We start from the raw sequence: 21,323 nt of genomic DNA on the forward strand, positions 1-21,323 counted from the left end.
GGATACAACATTAATACAGAGAAATGATTAGGCCTTCCTTAACCAGTAACAAACTAACTGGAAAAGGAATGAGAGAAATAATTCCATTCACAGGGCCAAAAATAAAAGCACAAAACAAACAAAAACACCAATAACCAACACGCACATGCACACACACACACACATACACACACACACACACACACACACACACACTCACAAAAAAAGCAACTTTTAATGAAACCTAACCAAGGATATAAAGATCTCTCAACTGAAAGCTTTAAAACAACAAAGAAATGAACTGAAAACAAGACACTGAAGATGGAAAGATGGTTGTGGACTGGAAGAATCAGGATTGCGACAATGGCCGTCCAGTAGATTCAGTGCAACTCCAATTCAGCTTAGAGTGAAGTTTTCACAGAAATACAAAACAGTCTTAAAATTCCTATGGAGGCCTCGAGGCCACAAGGCCACGGCGGCCTGAGCAGGGCTGGAGGTTCGCCTGGTTCCGAGGTGTTCATTACTGAGAACCAGATCCACACTGTCATGCAGCTCATACCTGGCAGTCATCCACCTTGGTCCTCATGACTCCTTTCATGTATTCTTTGTCCATGGTGGGCGAAACACCAAAGCTGTTTCCCATGCACAGAATTTCTGCTTTCCCGTCTGGATACGTCACCTCCACGGAACCGTTGAGAATCACTGACCAGGAATCCAGCTGAGCAAAGTAAATAAATTAAAAATAGTAAGACAAAGTGGAAGGTAACAAACACCGTTATCACCTGGCTTAGATGCTAGGACAGTCCTAAACTAGCCTCTAGGATCTCCTATCTTGAAGAATCTTAACTGTTTATCAAACAAGCAAAAATATATATTGATTAGCATATATATTGATTTGCTGTTTATCAAACAAGCAAATATAATATATATACTATATATATATTAAAATACCCACATAATTTTTAGGCCCAGTACAGAGTAAAATCATTTAAAAAATTAAGTATTCTCTAAAATGACACATGAAAAAAAATTATTCTATATATCAAAGGAAATGTAAAGAAGATAAAATGGTTATTGTGGCCTCAATACAAACATCATTTTGTTCTGATGAGAGGCAGTGCATTTATGATGTATGATCAAAAACTAAAAACCTAATACAAAGTCTTGGGATGGCCGTATACCTCAGGGTGAAGTGCCTGCCTAGCCTGGGAAGGGCCCCAAGTTTGAGCTTGAAGATCAAGCAAAAGCAAAATCTGCAGCAGCACTGCATGAAAAGGTGACCCATGAGAAATAGAAGAATGGATTTTGGATACTATGAACAAACGAGTGGCCACCATGTTCCACCTATTCAAACTCATTACTGCTGAGTTCTTAGAAGGAAAAAACAGGAACATGGTTCTGTCTCGGTGTCACTGATCCTCAAGCTTTCTAGGTGGTAGAAACTCCTGCTGACCTCTTCTCCATCGTTTAACACAATGGTTCCAGCTCTTTCCACCACTGCGAACACCATCACGGCACAGAGCTCCCGTCTCACCGACATTGTCATGTTGGCAAAGGCTGGCAGCTGGTGCATAAATTCCAGGAGTTGTTCTGAAAGGTCAAACCGTAATTTATACTGAAAACACGTCTTTGAAAGAAATACTCCAGGAAGACAGACTTAAGGGCTTCCTCAGAAGGGACAGACTGAAGGGTTTCTCTGCCTTGGGTAGGTGACGCTCTATATCTCAAACCCTAGGCAGAAGGTTTTAGGGCATGGGTGGCTCCGGTAGTCAGTGGTGGGTGGTACCCACGGATTCTGTCTGACATAACAATCTTCTGAGAAATCTCAAAGTCTATCTTATTGGAAAAATAAATCTTTCTAGTGAATCTTACTTCTGGAATGGGCGGGCATATCTGTGCCAGACCATAACATTTTTTAATCTTGTGAGTAGCAACAAGATAATTCTGCAATAGATAATTCATCAAATCACATAAAGGCAGAAGTTTCTACACTAAGAAATGCAGCAGCCCTCTGATTTTAAACCTAGAGGAGAACAAAGGAGTCATGATCCTCTGCAGCCACATCACAAAATGTCTTGCTCTTTTTAGACTGTTCTATGGCTACCACCCCTCACCCTACTGACCACACAGTCTACCCCTTTCTGTCCTTTTGCAAAAGTGCTCACGTTTTCTTGCAAAGTTCAATAAGTATAAGAAAAATATGAGACAATGAAATTTTTCAGAAACATTCTGTGTTTAAATATATGTGTAGACAATAATGAAAGTTAAGTATTACTCCATGTATAACTAGAAATGTAATAGACTATAAAATATGTTTTATTAATAAATATTATTTTAATGGATTATGTATTTCTTATTAAGGCCTCACATACACTGGGCAAGTACTCCAGTACTAGGCAACATCACCTGTCCCTAGAATGATTTCATACCATCTTACATGGATATGTTCATTTGCTTCTTGATAAGATTCCTATTCAAATACTGTTTAATGAAATCAATTTGTGAACAGAGGCTAGCATTAAAAAATAGAATTGGATAGAAAATGTAAGAAGGGGACTAATACTAAATGTACAGTGTAGTTGAAATACTAAATTCAGGGGCTAGGAAGAGAGGAGTCAAAAGCATGTACTGCAAAGGATCCGAGCTCAGTTCTCAGCACCCACATCCCCACAAGCCACAACCGCTAAAGAACTAGTACCTAAAAGGTATGGTTTGTGCAACAAAACCAATGACGAGAAATTAATTTTCTTCAAAATACCTGAGACAAGAGCACACAACCAGTGACCTCTGGGAACCCAAAGGGAAGTTGTTTTCTTCTTGCAGTTGTTAAAAACTATCAGCAATTTCATCAACTTTAACTTAAATGCTCATACGCGAGCACCCTTGTCAGCTCTGTTGCTTTGCAGCGGACTAATGTTAGCAAATGAAGATTAGCCATCAAAGAGATGCTTGCATTAGAAAGCACGCTGGCCAGCTTTGTGTTTATGTGTAAGACTATGAAGGGCTCCTGCTTCCCAGGAACTCTCAGAAAGGCTTTTCAGATACAAAGTAAGTCCTACATTTCTAGGAACAATAGACATACTGCACATATTTTAAAAATCTCTCACAACCACTCTAAAATTAACACATTAAAAAGAGAAGATACACCAGTTAGTTTACAAAAAGCATATCTTCAAATTGATGCATTAACCTCTCTAAAATAAGATGGTATATTGAATGTATAGACTTTTACTAAAAACTATAATTGAGGGATTTGTTTTTAAATGTTGGCCTGGAACAGGAATAGTAGCCACTGTAAATAGATGATACATCTGACCCAAGGAAGCCAAACTGCATGACCACCATTCCCCTGGCACAACCTTCTGCCTCCTTATGTGGAGGTTATCTCCACATAGAAACACCCCCTTCAGCAGGGCGTGGGGTATCTGAGACCCAGCAGGGAAACAAATTTCCCGTGTCCAGGAAACCTAAGCTCAGCTTCACCAGGATCCTTCTCCAGGGTTACGGATGCTGTGAGGAACTGCTGGGGGAAGTGACTGGCAGCCAAGCGGAGGGAAGGAGTCTACCATGTCCAGCTCCCTGCAGGTAGTACAGACGGCTCCAGGGTTGCAGCTCCCCTTAGCTGTTACCCACATTGTGGTGGGCTTTTCAGTGACAGGCTGCTTTTGAGCCACCCATGTTCCTGAAAGTAACCCTTCAGCAATATTTCTGCTAGTAACCCCCAAATAAAATTCACTGGCTCATCAAGTTAGACTTTGGTCCATCTCCTGTTCCCTACCTGGGTTGAACAGACACATGTCACCTCCCCAGGAAAGGTCTGTCTTACAATACCCTGTCCGTCTAGCCCCTGCTATCCGCCATAGCTCCCCCGCCCCACGGTATGCATTCAGCTGCACACTGCCGCTTCCCTTGCCTAGAGCAGGACAGGATCCCATTTCCCTTCTTCACCCTGAGCTGCCAAGGACGAGAAGGTGCCCTCCCACAGGAGCAAAATGAATGAATGATTACTAGCATATGCTTTTCATCTCTAAATAGTTTGCAGTTCCAGCAAATGACTTTCATTAGACACAAGTAATCCAAAAGGCTGGTTTTCTATTGTCCGCCATATAGACACAGCTTAAACTGCCACAGTTAGAACACAGGCAACAAGTTACTTGCACCTTCCCATAGCTAACCTCACGGAGCTGAGTTCATTGAATTCTTCTTCAAACATGTACTGGCTTAAAGAGTTAGTGAAGGAGCACAATACACAAGTCTCCTGGGATTGCCAGGGGTACTTACAGACCCTAGAACTGGGTGGGAAATGACTCTCGTCATCACCTAGTATCTAACGCAAAAGAGCCAGAGTTGGATGTGTATTCAAATGCAAAGCTATTATTAAGGAAACAAGTCTTGCTCCTATTGAAAGGGAGACATAAACACCCCAATGGTTTTAATTTTGAGGTTCACTTAAGGGCTCAACCAGCACAAATCTGTGTTAGGGTTTCTCTGGAGGCAGGAACTGATACAGAGGCCATGTGGAGTGCTTGCTGGCTTGCTCCCATGGCTTGCTCAGCCTGCTTTCCTATACTGTTCAGAAACACCAGCACAGAGTTAACACCACACAATATCTTACTAAGCTCTGAACACTCAATGCCTTTCTAATCCAATGGTCCAAACTCTTTCCACAGTTCTCCACTCAACACGTTCAGGTCTGTCACAGAAATACCCCAATCCTGGTACCAACTACTGCCTCAGTTAGGGGTTTTTACTTCACCTTACAACTCTCATGTCATGCTCCATCACTGAAAGAAGTCAGGGCAGGCACCCAGAGGCCTGACTAAGGGAAGAGAAGCCATAGGCAAGTGCTGTTTACTGGCTTGCTTTCCAAGGTTTACCCCCACTTACTTTTCTTCTTTCGTTTTATTTATTCTCTCATAGACTGTATCCTGATGGCAATTCCCCTCACCCCATCTCTCCCCCTTACCTTCCTTTGCCTCCAAACTGCCCCCTTCTTCACCTCCCCTCAGAAAAGAGCAGGCCTTCCAGGGACATCAACCAAACACAGTATAACATAGGCACATATTCTGACATCAAGTTACCCTGCTTTCTTATACATCCTATGCCACCACCCAGGGTGGCACTGTCGGCAGTGGGGGATGGGAGAGCCCACTGACATCAATCATCCACTGAAGAAAGTGCCCCAAAGACTTGTATAAAGGTTGATCTTATTGATGAATTTTCTCAGTTACAATTGCCTCCTCCCAAATATGTACAGACTGTGTCAACCAGCATGTTATATATAGGCCCTTCACTTGGGAGGCAGAAGCAGAAAGATAGTGGGTTTGATGTCAGTGAGGACCATATAAGAAAACCTGCCTAAAACAAAACAAGCAAGTAAACAAATCCCACTGTAGCAGCAACATCACCATCATCACCATCATCATCACGATACTAGAAAAAATTACAGACTAGATAGAAAGAAGAAAATCTCAGCTCCACGGCTCATAGGCTAACTACCTCAGCTTTGCTATTTTCTTCCTCCTACATAAGCATAAGCCAATCATTTACAGGATTGTTAATAGTTACCATTTTAACAAGCAACCTTTAACTAATGCTTACTCATGGAATGATGCTTGTAAGAAAATTACTGAAAGTAATACTCTGTTAAGACTATTTTTAACTTACAGAGAAGGGGTCAGAAATTAAGCTAAGATAAAAATGTTAGTTACATGAATGGGTTTTATTAGAAGTTTCACTTTCAAAAAAAGTTTCACTTTCAGTATTATTTGTAGATACTAGCTGAGTAAGACTCAACAAATACGTTTTATACTGAGGAAGAGTTTTGCAACCACTATTCATATTTAGGGAATTCTGAGAAGCCTAGCCTTATAAAGCCTTCCAGACTTAGGCTGTAGTACATCAGTGCTTACCTCTCAGTATTTCTGCTTGCTTAAAGGGTGCAGCCTCGGGCACTTACCGATGTCATCATCAGTCCTGTCTATCGGGTCCTTCTCTAGGCAGTCTCTCACGATGTCCCTGCTCATCAGAGGGTCTGATGCTCTCTCGATGTCTTCCTCATCGTCGTCATCCTCAGAGTCGACCGCCGTCTCTGGCAGTCCACTCAGGTCCATGTCACCAGCCTCGCTCTCCGTGGCCTTAAGTGAGATGCAAAAGCAGACTTTAGGAACTATTGGAAGAGAGTCAACCTTTGGGGCAGTCAAGTACTAAGAAAAACTACAGCTCACCATAATTGGCAGTATTTACTTTTCTACAGTTTAGAGCCAGCCGCCAACAAGTAGCTATGCCCAACATGAGGGGAAGCTCAGAAGACGAGTGGCTGTATGTCCTATTAAAATTATGGGCAGAATAATCTTTGCCTCAGAAATTAGGATTTATTTTAAGAAATGCAGAGAAACTGTGAAGTGAAAAAGAAAGCACTTGCTTTCACTGTTTTTAAAAGAGATGACTTACACTAAGAGTTTAGCGATTTACTATTTGGAGTGATCCCTTTTCCAGGAGGACCGTGTAGAGGAGACAGAACTATTTGACCCCGTTTGATCTTCTTGAAAGAAGGAGCCATAAATTAAAAGTAGCTTAATCACACACAACTTTCTGGATTGTTCCAATGGCCACTTGAATTTTAAATCATTCAACAGGGCAGAAGGATGTATGTATGTGTGGACACTATATATATTATATACATACATAGAGAGAAGGATATATACATATTATATATAACGCGCATGCACGCGCACACGTACACACACACACATACACACACACACACACACACACACACACACACACACATACACACACACACACTGGAAAGCAGACTTTTCTGTTCCACTAGCACAGAGCTAAATTAACAATCTGACTGCAAGTTAGAAATATGAGGTAACTGAATACTTTCTTAGTTACCAAAATCACTGATTTTGAGATGGTCTCTGTCTGATCTGAAGACTAGAGACAGACTGATCTGAAGACTTCAGATGAATCCAGTCCTTAGTGATTTATTGTCCCAGTGTATCTATCAAACCCTAACCCTAATCCTAACCCTAACCCTTATTTTGTAGCCATGGGATTCACTAACTGTTTCTGCATACTGAGGATGAATTTAAATACATATTAACTGCATCGACTTTAAACATCATTAATGTCTTTTTCACCTGAGAAAGTAAACTTAGGAAGACATATTATAAAATGAACTTAGTAAGAAACATTATTATAAAGTTCACCAACTTAAAATCACAGCTCACATGCTATTCAAAGATATTTCAGAATTGGACAGTGTAAAATTTTAAATATTGAGTGTAAAATATTGAATAAGAGACCAGCACTGAATATTTTACTATGCCAGGCAGTGTTATAAACACTATACACGCTATCTCATTTAATCCTTCAAAGGAGAGCTGAAGGAGTCTTTGCCTCTCATTGTTTTCTAAACCTAAGATAAAGGTCTTTGTGCCAAGGTGAAGGTCATGCTACTACTGAACCTCGAGGTGAGCCGAGAATCCAGGAAGTCTAACTTTGGCATCTTAATCATTTTCTTATAATTGTGCCAATTAAATTCTAGCAGGACAGTTAAGAAAACAAAATAGTTCAAGACCCCCGTATTTGTTTACATTAGGTACAAAGTCTTTTACTACGCATTGCTGGCTAGTCTCAATTCCTGCTTCAGTCTGTAGAATGCGGGTATCACAGCCTGAGCTACCACACTCAACAATAAAAAAGTGATTCCACACTGAATGAGTACCACAGAGCTAGCACTAAATTTACATTTGTAATAAAATCTTCAAAACAGTTCAAATTAGTGTTATATGCAGAAACACACACACACATACACATACACACATACATATTTATCCAAAGAAGATAATCACATATCCAATAAATACATGAAGGGATGAACAACATCTTTAATTATTAGAAAAATGCAAATAAATATGATATATAATCTCATATTCACTAGGATTATCATAATTTTTATATATGTAGATGTGTATATATGTATTTAAATATAATATATAATATATACACATACATATGCATTAGTTAAGTATAACTATGTATACACATTTAACTATACATATGTACTTAAATACTTACATATATGTATTTAAGTAGAATACTGGCTATTTTCTAATTTCTTCCAAGCTACACTTACCCTAAGATTACTGTAGGCCTTTAAGCTGCTACTCTAAACTCATAGATACTTCATACTCAAAAGGCAGTCTGAGTATATCTGTCTAAAAGACAAAGAAGAGAAGGCTTACATCCTCCTAAGTACTTAGCCTAATATAGATTTACCTGCTCGTTAGTATTTAAAAATTAATGTTCTCTCAAATACTATCAGATTGGTGAATATAATATGGCTTATTTAAAACAAAATGCATTAAATGTTGTTATTATTGTGAACAATAGATTTACAACAAATTTATTTGGCATGTTTAAGTAAAACCAAGGGAAAAGAGCAAATGAGGAATTTTAAAGACTGTATTTTGCTGTATGTGCTTACATGTCTACGTAAGTGTATGAATGCTTGTGAGGTAGTATGTATACACAGAAGCCAGAAGAGGGCATCAGGTCCCTTGAAGTGGGAGCTTCAGGTATTTACTGGTTACCCAGCTTGTCACATAGGTACAGAGATCAGAATCAGTCACCTCATGGTTGAGCATCAAGTGACCTCAACTACGAGGCCATCTCTCCAAGCCCCAAACAGAAGTAGACAGTGCAGAGCTCTGAGCAGAAAGGAGCCTTGGGATGGGTAATGAATATGTGTGGGAGACGAGGTCATCCTGCCCTCACCACCTTTGATGATATTTGAAATGACTATCTCTTACACAGTTAAGTTCAAAGGAAGCTTAATGAGTCAAAGTGATTTTGAAAGACATGTTTAGAGAAGCAGAAATATTTCTTTCCCTTTTTCTTTTTCCAATTTAGAGGAGAAAAGGCTTATTTTAATTTACACATTTTATTTTATGTGTATGGGTGCTTTGCCTGGATGTATGTTTGTGTACCATGTAGATGCCTAGCGTCCGTGGAGGCCAGGAGGAAGTGTCAGGTGCCTTGGAACTGGACATTAGACAGTTGGGAGCCACTATGTGGTTGCTGGGGATCAAACCTGGACCCTCTAGGAGGGCTGCGTGTGGTCTTAACTGCTGAGTTATCTCTCTAGCCCAGAAATTATATTTCTTGTTGTAAACTAATAAAATTTCAAATACTCAGGAACTTACAAAGGCATTTGTTGCTAGCAAAACATTTTAAAAATAAGTTTTTGGTTGTTTAAAATACAAAACAACATATTAGTAATGTCTCTATAAGACCACTGAATTACAGAGAGGTTTGTGCTTAATATAACTATCTTTAAAAAGAAAATTTATTTCATAAATCTATTAAATTTTAAGATTTGAATGTCATGTATACAGTATAATTATTCACTTATTTTTAGTAATTAAAAAAAAACACTGCCTGAACATACCAATGATTCTGAGTATTTTTTTTAACAAAGGTACTTTTTATTGCCATCTAATGTGACAATTCTTAAGGAGCCAAGCAACATACTTTGTAAATTGAACATTAATATTCCTCTTGTGTGAAATCATAAAACACAGTATTAATGGAACATGCATGACATTTCCAAAATGATCTCTGTAAAATCAAAAAAAAAATTGCTTTTAGAAATATTTTTGATGGGATAGAGAGGTGATTCAGTGGTTAAGAATGCTTGCTATGCTTCCAGAGGACCTGAATTATAGTCCCAGCACTCCCTCCAAAAAAGAAAAGCAGCTCGCCACCTCCTATAATTCTAGTTCCAGGGGATCTAGTGATCTAGTGTCTTCTGGTGTCTGTATGTGTATGTGTATATATACACACACACACACACACACACACACACACACACACACACACACACACACACACACACACACATATATATATACAAGGGGAGGGAGATGAATAGGGAGAGAGGAGCAGGGAGAGAGACAGAAACAGAGAGAGAAGTAGAAACAGACAGAGAATGTGTGTGTGAGAGAAATAACAGTCACAACAAAAACATCTTTTAAACTTCACAGTTTCCAGCTTTGCCAGCTATCAGAAGCATAAGAATTCATTTTAGGGCTGGTGAGATTAGTTTAGCAGATTAAGACATTTTTCGCCAAGCTTGATGACCTAAGTTGCATCCCAGAGGAGAGAATCAACCACAAATTGTCCTGTGAAATCCACATGGACATGTGCATGTATGTACCCAATAAATACACAAATGTATTTTAAACATATAACAAAATATGTTAATTTAAAAACAATTCAATGACTTGATCTTAATTAATACCTCTGTTTTATCATATAGCTTTTAATAAGAAAATTTTGCTGTGAACCAACATTCCTAGAAAGAACAGCTTCCACTGAGTCTTTTGCAAAGCTGATCAGAACTTCAAGGACAGAGATGTTGGACTGTTGGAGAGCCACATGATCTCAGCTTTACATTTCGGCTCCCTCATAGCCATGTGTTAGCCGCCCCTGTCTGTGACCTGACATCTTTTTGCCTTCGAGGTAAGTCCTTTGGAATGCCGAAACAGAACACTAGCTTCCCACAACTAAAAAGCTAAGAGTGCATATTAGACCTTGCTAGCTAGAGTCACTACAGCTGTGCAGAAAAACCATGACCCAGAGCACCTTGCAGAGGAAACGGACAAAGGGCTTATTTGGCTTATAGTTGCATATCACAGTTCATCACTGAAGAGAAGTCAGGACACGAACTCAAGCAGGACAGGAACCTGAAGGCAGGAGCTGATGCAGAGGCCATGGAGGAGTGCTACTTATTGGCTTGCACAGCCCACTTTCTTAAAGAATCCAGGACCACCAGCCCAGGGGTGTCCCAACTCAAAATGGGCTGGGATCCCTTTAGTCACTAACTAAGAATACCCTCCAGGCATGCCCGCCTACAACCCCCCATGTGATAATGTATTTTCTCAACTGAGATCCCCTCCTCTCAGATGACATTAGCTTGTGTCAAGCCGACATGAAACTATCCAGGACAGGGCTATAGACAAGATTTCCTCAGTTTTCTGGAACCTGACTACCTTGTGTTCCCACCCATGTGTTTAAAAACAGTCTTGATTTCTTTATTCTGTTACTATGCAACCCTATGAGATTATTACAATATTGGAACATGGACTTGAGGTAACCTGAATCTGTTTCTGGCCGATGATCACTTATATCTGGCTCTAACTTGTTCTCCTATTCCCTTTTAGGTGAGAGCTGGCTTTGTGTCAGCAGTTATGGTACTTGGGGTTAAGGAGCCCCAAGAACGATGTTCTCACAGGAGGAAATCACCCCAATCGGAGCCAGCGACCAATACAACAACACGCGTCCTTTGTGTCCAACATGTATGGTGTGACCTAGGCAGGTGAATTTGGAGTGGTTCCTTCTGCGAAGCCAGCTTTCCTAGGCTTGCCTGAGGGTCCATCTGTTTATACCAATTGCTTATGATCCTATTGGCTTAGGATTGCTTTTCAAGCCTCTGGTTTAAGGTCTCCATTTGTGCTTGTTTGCTCAATTTGAAAGCACTTTCTGTATTAATTTAAGGGAGTTGTTTCTGTTTTCCTTCTGTGGCTGTCATAAGACACTCTGACCAAAAGCAAATTGGACATTAAAAGATTTTTTTTTAGCTTACACCTTCAGTTCATGGTCTACCATGGAGAGAGGTCAGAACATGACCTCAAAGCAGACAGCCATGGAAGAAGGCTGCATGCAGGCAGCTACTAGTTACCTAGCATTTTTATACAGCTGAGAGCCATTTGGCCAAGGAATGGTGATGAGTCCTCCTTCATCAATTAGGAACCAAGACAAGCCTTCACAGACATGCTCACAGATCACTCTGATAGAGACAGTTACTCAATTAACACTTAATTATAGGCTGGGCCAAGCTGAAGTTAATTCTAACTAGGACAGAGAAGAGAGGAGCATTTGGAGAAAAACAGATCTTTCTTTTGGTACTACACCTGATTTTATATTTGGGAAGTGTGTTAATTCAAATTGCAAATATTAGAGAAATGGAAAAATCTAAAAGTAACTTGGGTTTTACATCTCCTGGGGTAACACTTACTATCTGCAATCCATTTTACTATGTTAATCCTATGCAAAATAATAATAATAATAATAATTATAATTGGGCACCCCAGTTTAATTGGAATTTAAAAACATCTAAAAAGCACAAATAAAATCAGTAATTTATAAAATTTAAAACTACAGGAGCATAAAAACTACATCTAAAAAAAAGGAGATCTAATTAAAAGGAGATGGCTTGGCAGTTAAGAGCACTGGCTGCTCTTTTATAGGACCTGGGTTCAGTTCTTGGAACCTACAACGCAAGCAAGTTTTTACCTCAGTCCTGGGTATCTAGCTCCCTCTTCAGGCCTCTGAAGGCACTGCATGCACATGGTACACAAACATACAGAGGCAGGCAACATACCCATACACATAATTTTTAAAACAAAACAAATCAAAGAACAACTTCAGATGTTCTACTTGAACTAAAGGTAAGTTCTGAGGACAGCTCTGCACTGTTATCTCTCTTTCTCTGAGCTTGCCTCTGCTCTTTATCTCCCAACAGAGCAAAATTCATTTAAAAAGGAAAGATTATGGCCTGATTTAAAATAAAGTCAGAGAGAAGAGAGATTTCTTACTATATTAAAATTTGTAAAGAGCACTTTCCTTTGGCAAGCCCACACCCACATTTGGGCATGTGTTTTTTCTTCTTAAGAGTCTTTCTTCCTCTTAACCCTTATGCTTAAGCATGGGAAATATAATTTAGTGTCAGTATAAATTAAGACACTGAGAAAGTCATTATCATAAGTAGAGAGACTCTATTGCTAGTTACTCTTAACAATGCCAGATGACACTGCCTTCAATTGACATGACAAACATCAACTTTTGATCTTTGGTGCAACAGAACCTTGCTAAGTCACAAGGAGATTAAAATGTCAACTGTCTACTTTTTCTTCTGGGTATATCTGAATTTCATGTAACTCTATTATATGAGTCTCTGATAATTGTCTTCATATGTATTTTGGGAGGTATGAAGTTTCCAAAGAAGAGCTATGTAATAAAACTTGTGGTCACTTCAATTTTTCTCATTAGTTTTTCTTGTATTCTAAAATTAATTATTTTAATTTATGTTTTGGCATGTCTCATTAAAATACCTGTGTGCATATTTGTAAATTTATGTGTTTGGGTAACACATAAAAAGGTCTGAAAATGTATACTGCTTTGCAAACATGGATTGGATATTCTCAATTTCTTAAAAGCTATTGAAAAAAAAAAACAACTTTGGGTCCATAAAATGTTTCTTAAAACTTTAAAATGATACTTGTTTTATAAACAACATTCATTGTAAGATAAATGTTCCCTTAAGCTATAAAATTTAATATCATATACATAGACTTTGGTAAGGATTTCCTTTCAAAACAGATTCCAAAGAAATTAACTAAAATTTTATTCATTCATAGAAGAATCAATGGATAACTCAAGAAACAATGAACCCTCCTCCCCCAAAATATTCTTAGAAGCCAGGCATGATGGCACATGCCTTTAAGCCCAACATAAAGGAGGCAGAGGCAGGCAGATCTCTAAGTTTGGGGCCACCCTGGTCTACAGAGTGAGTTTCAGATCAGCCAAGGCTACACGGAGAAACCCTGTCTTAAAAAACAATATAACAACAATAAAACCAAAACAAAAGCTATATGATCTTCGATGTTTTTTACAATCTACCTTTCTGCCCAACTATGTATGCCTGTGTACTGCCTGCATGTGCTCAGGTTTTTATAACTTTTATACAGCATCAACTGGGTAATCTGAATCTCCTATTCACTCATATTTGGCTCTAAAATAAACTACTTTTGAAGAAAGAGAGTTTTGTGTGTTGCCATGACCATAAGATGATAATTTTGCAGCTTTTTAGTTGAATCAAACTTATATACCAACTGTGCACAGAGGAATGAACGAAACATTTAGAGCACCAAGAACCAATTCCCTCATAACCACTCTCTAACATTCTGCCAACTGGCAACGGCACAGCGGTAGAGCTGCTTCCAAAAACACGCCCAGCATGGCAAAGCCTGTGAAACATAAACAATGCCTCATGCACATAACATGCATGCATAATGTGTGCACATACTTTATAGGTCTTATCTCTGAGAATTTCTGAATTCCATGAAGCAGATGAGAACAAAAAGCCCTTCATACCTGGTAAATGTCAGAAAGACTGCTGCTTCCAGAGTCGCTGGTGATGCTGCATCCTGAATGGCTGGAGGAAACGTGGGTCACCTGTGGGTGCAGGCTGTCAGTGAGGTGCAGCTTTGTGAAGTCTGCAGGGAGCTGTGGAAGGAGCAAGAAAAAAGGGGGCTTATAATTTGTATCAAGAACTTCAAGAGGACGTATTTTAGAACTATGTTACTACACCCTGCCTCAAAGCACTGAGCTAAAATATTACTAAAAAAGATCCTTCTATTTACAAATTCAAAAACTTCCCAGTATTGTCCTATTAACCCAAATCACAAAATGTTAAAGTTTAAGAGCATATGATGAATCTCAATGGTATTAAATTACTTGTCTACACAGGTGGGTTAAATGATTAAGAAACATGAATGAACATTTAATATGGTAAACTACAATTTTCAAGTAACAAAAATAAATGAACAAATCACTCTAGTTCTATTGGTTAGCAATTGCCAACCAATACAATTTAAATAGCCAAGGAAACAGACTTCTGTTCTGGTTCATTCATGCTCAAATCATGTTTAAAAGCTTTTTTTTTTTTTTTTTTTTTTTAAAGCAAGCATCTTGGAAAACACTCAATCATATTTCCATGATACTGAGTTATCTGAAAAGAGATACAATGCCTTCTAAGAATTTGAATTTACTAGTTTATAGACAACATTCACCTATATGCATGCATGTGCATGCACATGTGCGCACACAAACACACACCCACACACACACCACTCACTTTACTTGTTCTTGTTTACATAGAAACCACCTCTTGAACAGATTTCAAACATCCTTCAAGTGTTTCTAACATACCTCATATGTAAGAGAAAGAGCACTACTTATTCAACAACTGTTTACTGACCCCTTGTCTCACCATGTGTTAGTCAATTAGTGAGATAAGGTCTAAAATCCTGCACTCTTATCAGTTATTTCTCTCTCTCTCTTTCCCTCCCCCACTTTCTCTTTGAGACAGAGTCTCATTATGAAGACCAGGCTGGCCTGAAACTCACAAACATCCACTGGCCTCTACCTTATGAGCACCATGATTGAAAGTTGTGACTAGGATGGCTAATTCTTTTGAATTGATAAAGAAACTGCATTTGTGTACAATATACCAATAGTATTGATTAGTAATACATTAAAAAACATACCAAGCTGGCTAATTCTTTTGAATTAATAAAAGGACACTAGATTTATGTACATTTTGCCAATAGTATGGACCAGTAGTGCATTAGAACACACTCTGACTGGTATCGTAAGATACCAATAATATTCTCTCTTTGCTGCTGTACTCTGATCCTATTTAACTGGTAAAATCTAGTAAGGGCTTGCCTTAGAAACATTCCAGTCCCTCCTTGGACTCTCATCCCCTCTCCAAAAAATGTAATGCTATTATAGTTTAGAACAAGCTTTCCAAGAGAGATGCTTGGGCTTTACTCAATAGCAAAATGGATTTACATTCCACATTCATTCCGATTTGCCTAGATGCCAACAATCTCTATCTTACATTTATATGCTTAACAATAGTTAGAAGTCTGTTTAGAAGTATTATTTTTTGAAACACAAAGTATATAAAACTTAAAAATGAATCTAGTATATGACATACAATTAGATACCAAAAAAAAAAAAAACCTCAACAACCTCAAAACAAAAACCTCCTATGCTCATAGAAATCAGAACAGTAGTGAATAATAAAATCATCATAAACATTAACTATCTCAACAAGTATAATCACTGAAGACACTGTGAAATATACACAACTCAGGAAAATAACAGTTTCTCTACCAACACTAGACAGGTGTGTAAGCCCCCTACAGACAGAATCAAGCCAGTAACTACAAAATAAGTAACTGAAACCTAGTGATTGTCACTGACAGACATGACTCAGACTGACATGTACTGCATGAAAATGTAAAGATTAACAACATTAAATAAAGTTACAACTACCTAGTGGATGTTTCCTCACTAAATGAGGAAAAAACAAGGCTCACAGGACTCCTCCCCCTGGACATCACCACCCAACCCCCACCCCTGTCGGTCACTATGCAGAGAAGCCTAGAAGTGGTCAGAGTTCAATCCTTCACAGGAGAGACCTGTCCAGCTTCTATATGCTACTGTGGACTCACCCATGTCGGCCCATCTTCTCGGTATCATAGCTAAATGGGGACTGTTCTCAGTGATTCAGTTCCATTTAACAAGTATACCCAACTTCCCTACGCTCAGAGATGCTCAGCTAGGAGCAGGAACTACGAGAGTGAATAGACATCTCCAATCCAAACTGCAGCCTCTGCTAACCCAGAATCACCAAGACAAGTGTTAATGAGAAGTGGGAAAAGAAATTAAACTTATTTTTTAAAATGTATTCTTTTTAAGTGCTGGAGATTAAGCTCAGGCCTATACAATGTTAGGCAAGATCTATCCTCCACTACTGATCTATGGCCCCAGCCCCACACTAGTTTTAGGTCCTTCCCCACTATCTGTGTTCCATGGAAGAGAGCACAAAACAATGACGCACTACACAGAGTAAATGGTAACTAACTATTTCCTTACATTTGAAGTAGAAATACAGATGCGCTGTTTAGGAAATTTAAGATTATCTTTTTTGCCATAAATCAGAGTGACAATTTTAAATCCTGTTGAGTCTAAGTTTGGATCAAGGTCATAGAAAGGCAAATGTTATAAAAGGTGTCCCTGGTGAGGTGAGGTACAGTGGGATGTATATTGGTGTGGCCCTACCATGCCTGATGGAAAAGCAGCCAGAGGCTGCTGGGATAATGAGAGTTCTTCAGAGTCAAACAAAACAACGACCTGTGGGTGTTGGGAGTACTGAGGCTGACAGGCACAAACACCAGGCTCCAACCAGGCCTCAAGAACAGAGAACCCTGGAACCCCGGGGAGAGCCACTGGGGGTCTAAACTAACATCTTCTAAAACGAACACTCTCACAGCAAGACTCAGTATTTTGCTCTGCTCCCAGCTAGACCCAGTACTGACTTGTACTGTTTGTGCATTGTGTGATAGAATTCCATATTAAAATGGTATCAGGAATTGCCTCATGACTTCAGCTATAAGTCTGAAGTTCTAAAAGGGGTGGAGGTGGTGTTATAAACCTGAGACTATACACAACCACTATCTAACCAATACAAATAAATAAAGAAAACATTAACCTATTTTAAGCATTGATTTTAAATTTAATTATTTGTTTATGCATATGTGTGTGTGTGTGTGTGTGTGTGTGTGTACATATATAGCTATGTCTGTACTATAGCACACTGGAGACCAGTGGGAAATTTCTATCAGTTAGTTCTCTTCTTCCACTGAGTGGTTCCTACCATTTGAACTTAGGCCGTAATATTGGAAACAAACACCTTTACCCAGTGAAATCATTCCACTGGCCCAGCATTTCATTCATAACACAAATATACTTACTAGAAATTAATTAGTAAGACAAGTCAAAGGAATCTTTTATATATTACATATATATTATGGTGGTTATATATGAATATATTACTATTTCCTGAAGGCTGGGGTACAGGAGAGCACTACCCCTCCCTGTGTATTCTTCATTACTTGAAGGCCTGTCTGTGTTAAAAGGAGAAATAACTGAGGTACACATATCACTAAGGTGTGTTCCCTGCACAAGGCACATCTTGGTGCCACAGTACCTGTGGCAAAATCTAAGGCTAGGGGTGACATAAAGTAATTCAGAAAATACTTAACTATAGACAAAACCCTTCTGATAGGAACTCAGGTTTTAAAAGCAATTCTAGCTGATCCTGTTGGCACAGACCTGTAATCTCAACTATTCTCAATGCTGAGGCTGAGACTATAAATTCATGGCCAGTTGGCTACAAACTGAGTACAAGGCTAACCTAGGCAATTGAATGAGGTCCGTCCCCCTCCCCCTTCCACCCAACGACAACAAAAAAGGTAGAGAGCTGGGTGCAGTTCAGTGGTGGAGTAACTGCCAGGCTTATGTTCAACCCCAGTACCACCAAAAACAAAATAAACTCAAAAACCATTCCCCTTACTATGTGTACATGGGTTTCTTTGACCTGATTCTACTAAAGATCAGTCTATAGTGTTATTAATTTTTATTTTTTAGATAACATCTTGAAGAATACCAGGAAAAGTAAACATTATTTTTCATCATAATAATAATTTCTAAGTATTCCACAACTGCTAAACCCAGGCTCTACTTATAAACCTGTCTCTGAAGGCCTCATTGTCACTATTCCACAAAGGAAACAAACGATTTTGTACAATGTAAGATTTCCTTTCTTTTTTTCGTTTTTGGCAGGGAGGTGGGTACTGGTGCTGGGGATTGGATCCAGAAACTCATACATACTAGGAAAGTGCTTGGCCACACATGTCCAAACCCACAACGTGAATTTTTTTTTTACATACATACATACATACATATCAGGAGGAAGTGCACATGTATCATGGGATATTAAATAGGTGGGCACTGTAATGAATCCTTCGAAATACTAACAGTTTATAAGACCTAAGAACCCTCTTAGCTTCCTACCGAGTATAAAGGGCATAAGCCTAACATCAGACCCATATAGATTACCCTCTCTGCTCGGCAACCTCTCAAGTCTAGTGACTCTGTGATGGGAGTTAATTTCTGGGTGCTTGTGCTCTCTATGAAGTGAACAGCACGTAATGAAATCATCATGCTTGTTTCCTTGGTGACTTGCTCATGCTTGCTATACTCACGATGGCATCATAGGTGCTGTCACATCTAACACTGTTAGTCTAGTAGCTAGCATACTGTATGGCTCCCGAAAGTCTAGATAATAGACTCTCGACAAATCGTGTTTGTGTGGAGCTCACTGCTTAGCTAATCCTGCAAAGTGATGAACACCCCTTGAATGATGTAGAACATGTAGTCACCCAATGACCACTTCTTTAAATAAATGCTCAGATTTTCACTGCTCAGAATTCTTTCAAAATGATGACCATCGTAGTTAGTCTGTGCTTTGGGTGTATAGTCTTGTTATGGCTTATGGTAAACGGCTACATCCACATCTACTCAGACATACACTATCTAACCACAGAGATGCGAGTGAACAGAAATGCCGCTAGGGAGGCTGAAGAGGGCCTGTGCTCTATCCTATCAGCTCATCATCTTCCTATGTTACAGTGTTTTAGGAGCAACTGGAACAGAGACACTTTATACAAGGACATGACTTATGTTCAATAGTATTCCATGTGGCTTTCTGTATAAGCACGAACCTTTACATGCTGAATTAGCTGTTGAAATAAATGCAGGATAGGTCCCAGATTTGAATATCTGAAATTGGGGACTTGTAGCTCTACAGGCAGAAAATGCTACATCTGACCTCATGTGATGTCTTAGTGAAAATTCAGGTGTGCTAAATAAATTGTGTAAAATCACTTTCAAGCTATTTAAAGGCACCTATGAAATGAATGAGTTGCATAATTTGACTTGGATCCAAGATATCTTATTATGCATATGGAAACATTCCAATCCTATCCCACCACACCTACAAAATCCCAAATCAAATTACTACTGGTCCCAAGCATTTAGGGTACAGGACACTCAACATGAGTGCAGGAGCTTTCTCTCCCAAAGCAAAAAGGCCATCCTCACCCTTTTCTTAAGTTTACAATTATAAACATTATTGATTACACTGCTGGATAGATATCCCCCACAACATACTTTAGGACAACTTCTATAGTCCAGGCTGGATTTGAACTCACTAGGCAATGAAGGAGACCTGGAAATGCTGATCTCATGCTCCTACCTCTTGACTTCTGGAATTATACACCCTGAGATTGGATTCCAGAGCTTGAAGTATGCTAGTCAAGAGCTGTACTAACACCCCCTCTCTACTGGCTAACTCTTCTAAACTCTAATTCCTACATTTGTAAGATGGCGGTAAAACTGAATACAGCAGGGTGTCTGGTATCTCTGAAGCAAACAAATTAGTAAGCTGATAGAAGAGTGGCACCAGTCATAAAAGATTGACACTATGAACTAATACTAGGGAATCTACTGGATGGTGAAAAGAAGCATTGGGTAGAAGAACATGTAGATGAAGTCTAGCTGAAAGTGGAGTGCTTCAGCGGAAAGACAGAGTACATGATTCAACTTCAGTGTCATATAAACTCAACTGCCAAATCCCACCCAGGACTAAGACTGCACTACAGTCTACAGACACTACATGCTAGGCCCTTTTCTAAGTTATGACATATGGATATGTTATTTTGACTAACTCTTACAACAATCTTAGGAAGTCAATAATATAGAAGAAATTAAGACACAGGAAAGTTGGAGGTTCTCATATCTTACAACAAATCCATCCAAACTTCACATATGCATGACGCGCAGGGACTCTGATGACACAGAGCCAGCCTGAGCCATGGAACAGGCTCTAAATCTTTGAGACTGCCGTTCTCTATACAGGATGTGGTGCTGTGCATCATCAGTGGTTCCCATTTACTTCACTTTTATTAAATATTCTTTGCAATACTAATTGTTTACTGCTTCCTTTTGAAACTAGTCTTTAAAATGTTTGTAGAAATAGGCAGCAATTGCACTTTTATAGCTACACACCGTAACTGTGTGAAACTTCTTCAGGTTCCTTATGCGGACCCATGTGTCATTCAACCCTATAGGCAGGGGTCACTTTTGCTTTATGTTCCTTACAGGAAAAGTACAATTTTGTTAAAGTTTTTTTTTAAGGTAAAAATTAACTATATAAATAAGAACAAAATAATGATAATAATAATAGTAATCCTTGAGACAGGTAACTCTATGGTAGCTAATTCTAATGGAAGCAAAACCTTGCCTTTTACACGTATATAACTGAAAATCAGGGGATGAGGGGCTAATACGTTGCTAATACTGACTTTCACCTGCTTATAAGCACTTACGCAAAAAAACAAAATTTCCTCTGAGAAATTCCAAAATATTTCTGGGTCATGTAGTCTAAGAATCTTTGATGACGACAGAGACAGCTTGACTCTGAGGAGTTCTGACACAACCATGGTTACAGGAAGGACAAGCTCCAGTCAGATTTAGCAAGGGCAGGTAGCACTAGAGTTAACCAGATGGCGGGG

General features: G+C 39.0%; 1 protein-coding gene across 8 annotated transcripts in view; it reads right to left on the bottom strand.

Moving 5' to 3' along the window:
• The window catches only part of Rapgef2 (Rap guanine nucleotide exchange factor 2), a 228,872-nt gene that overhangs the window by 36,763 nt on the left and 170,786 nt on the right, over positions 1–21,323 (bottom strand). For all 8 annotated transcript variants that reach the window (XM_031374120.1, XM_031374127.1, XM_031374122.1 and 5 more), the window contains 4 exons: positions 14,209–14,340; positions 5,939–6,116; positions 1,433–1,569; positions 539–697 (listed from right to left, as the gene is read on the bottom strand). In XM_031374120.1, the coding sequence (XP_031229980.1) occupies positions 539–697; positions 1,433–1,569; positions 5,939–6,116; positions 14,209–14,340 (606 nt within the window). The remainder of the gene's footprint in view (positions 1–538; positions 698–1,432; positions 1,570–5,938; positions 6,117–14,208; positions 14,341–21,323) is intronic.

Source organism: Mastomys coucha, unplaced genomic scaffold (assembly GCF_008632895.1).
Source record: "Mastomys coucha isolate ucsf_1 unplaced genomic scaffold, UCSF_Mcou_1 pScaffold16, whole genome shotgun sequence".
NCBI classification, from domain to species: domain Eukaryota; kingdom Metazoa; phylum Chordata; class Mammalia; order Rodentia; family Muridae; genus Mastomys; species Mastomys coucha.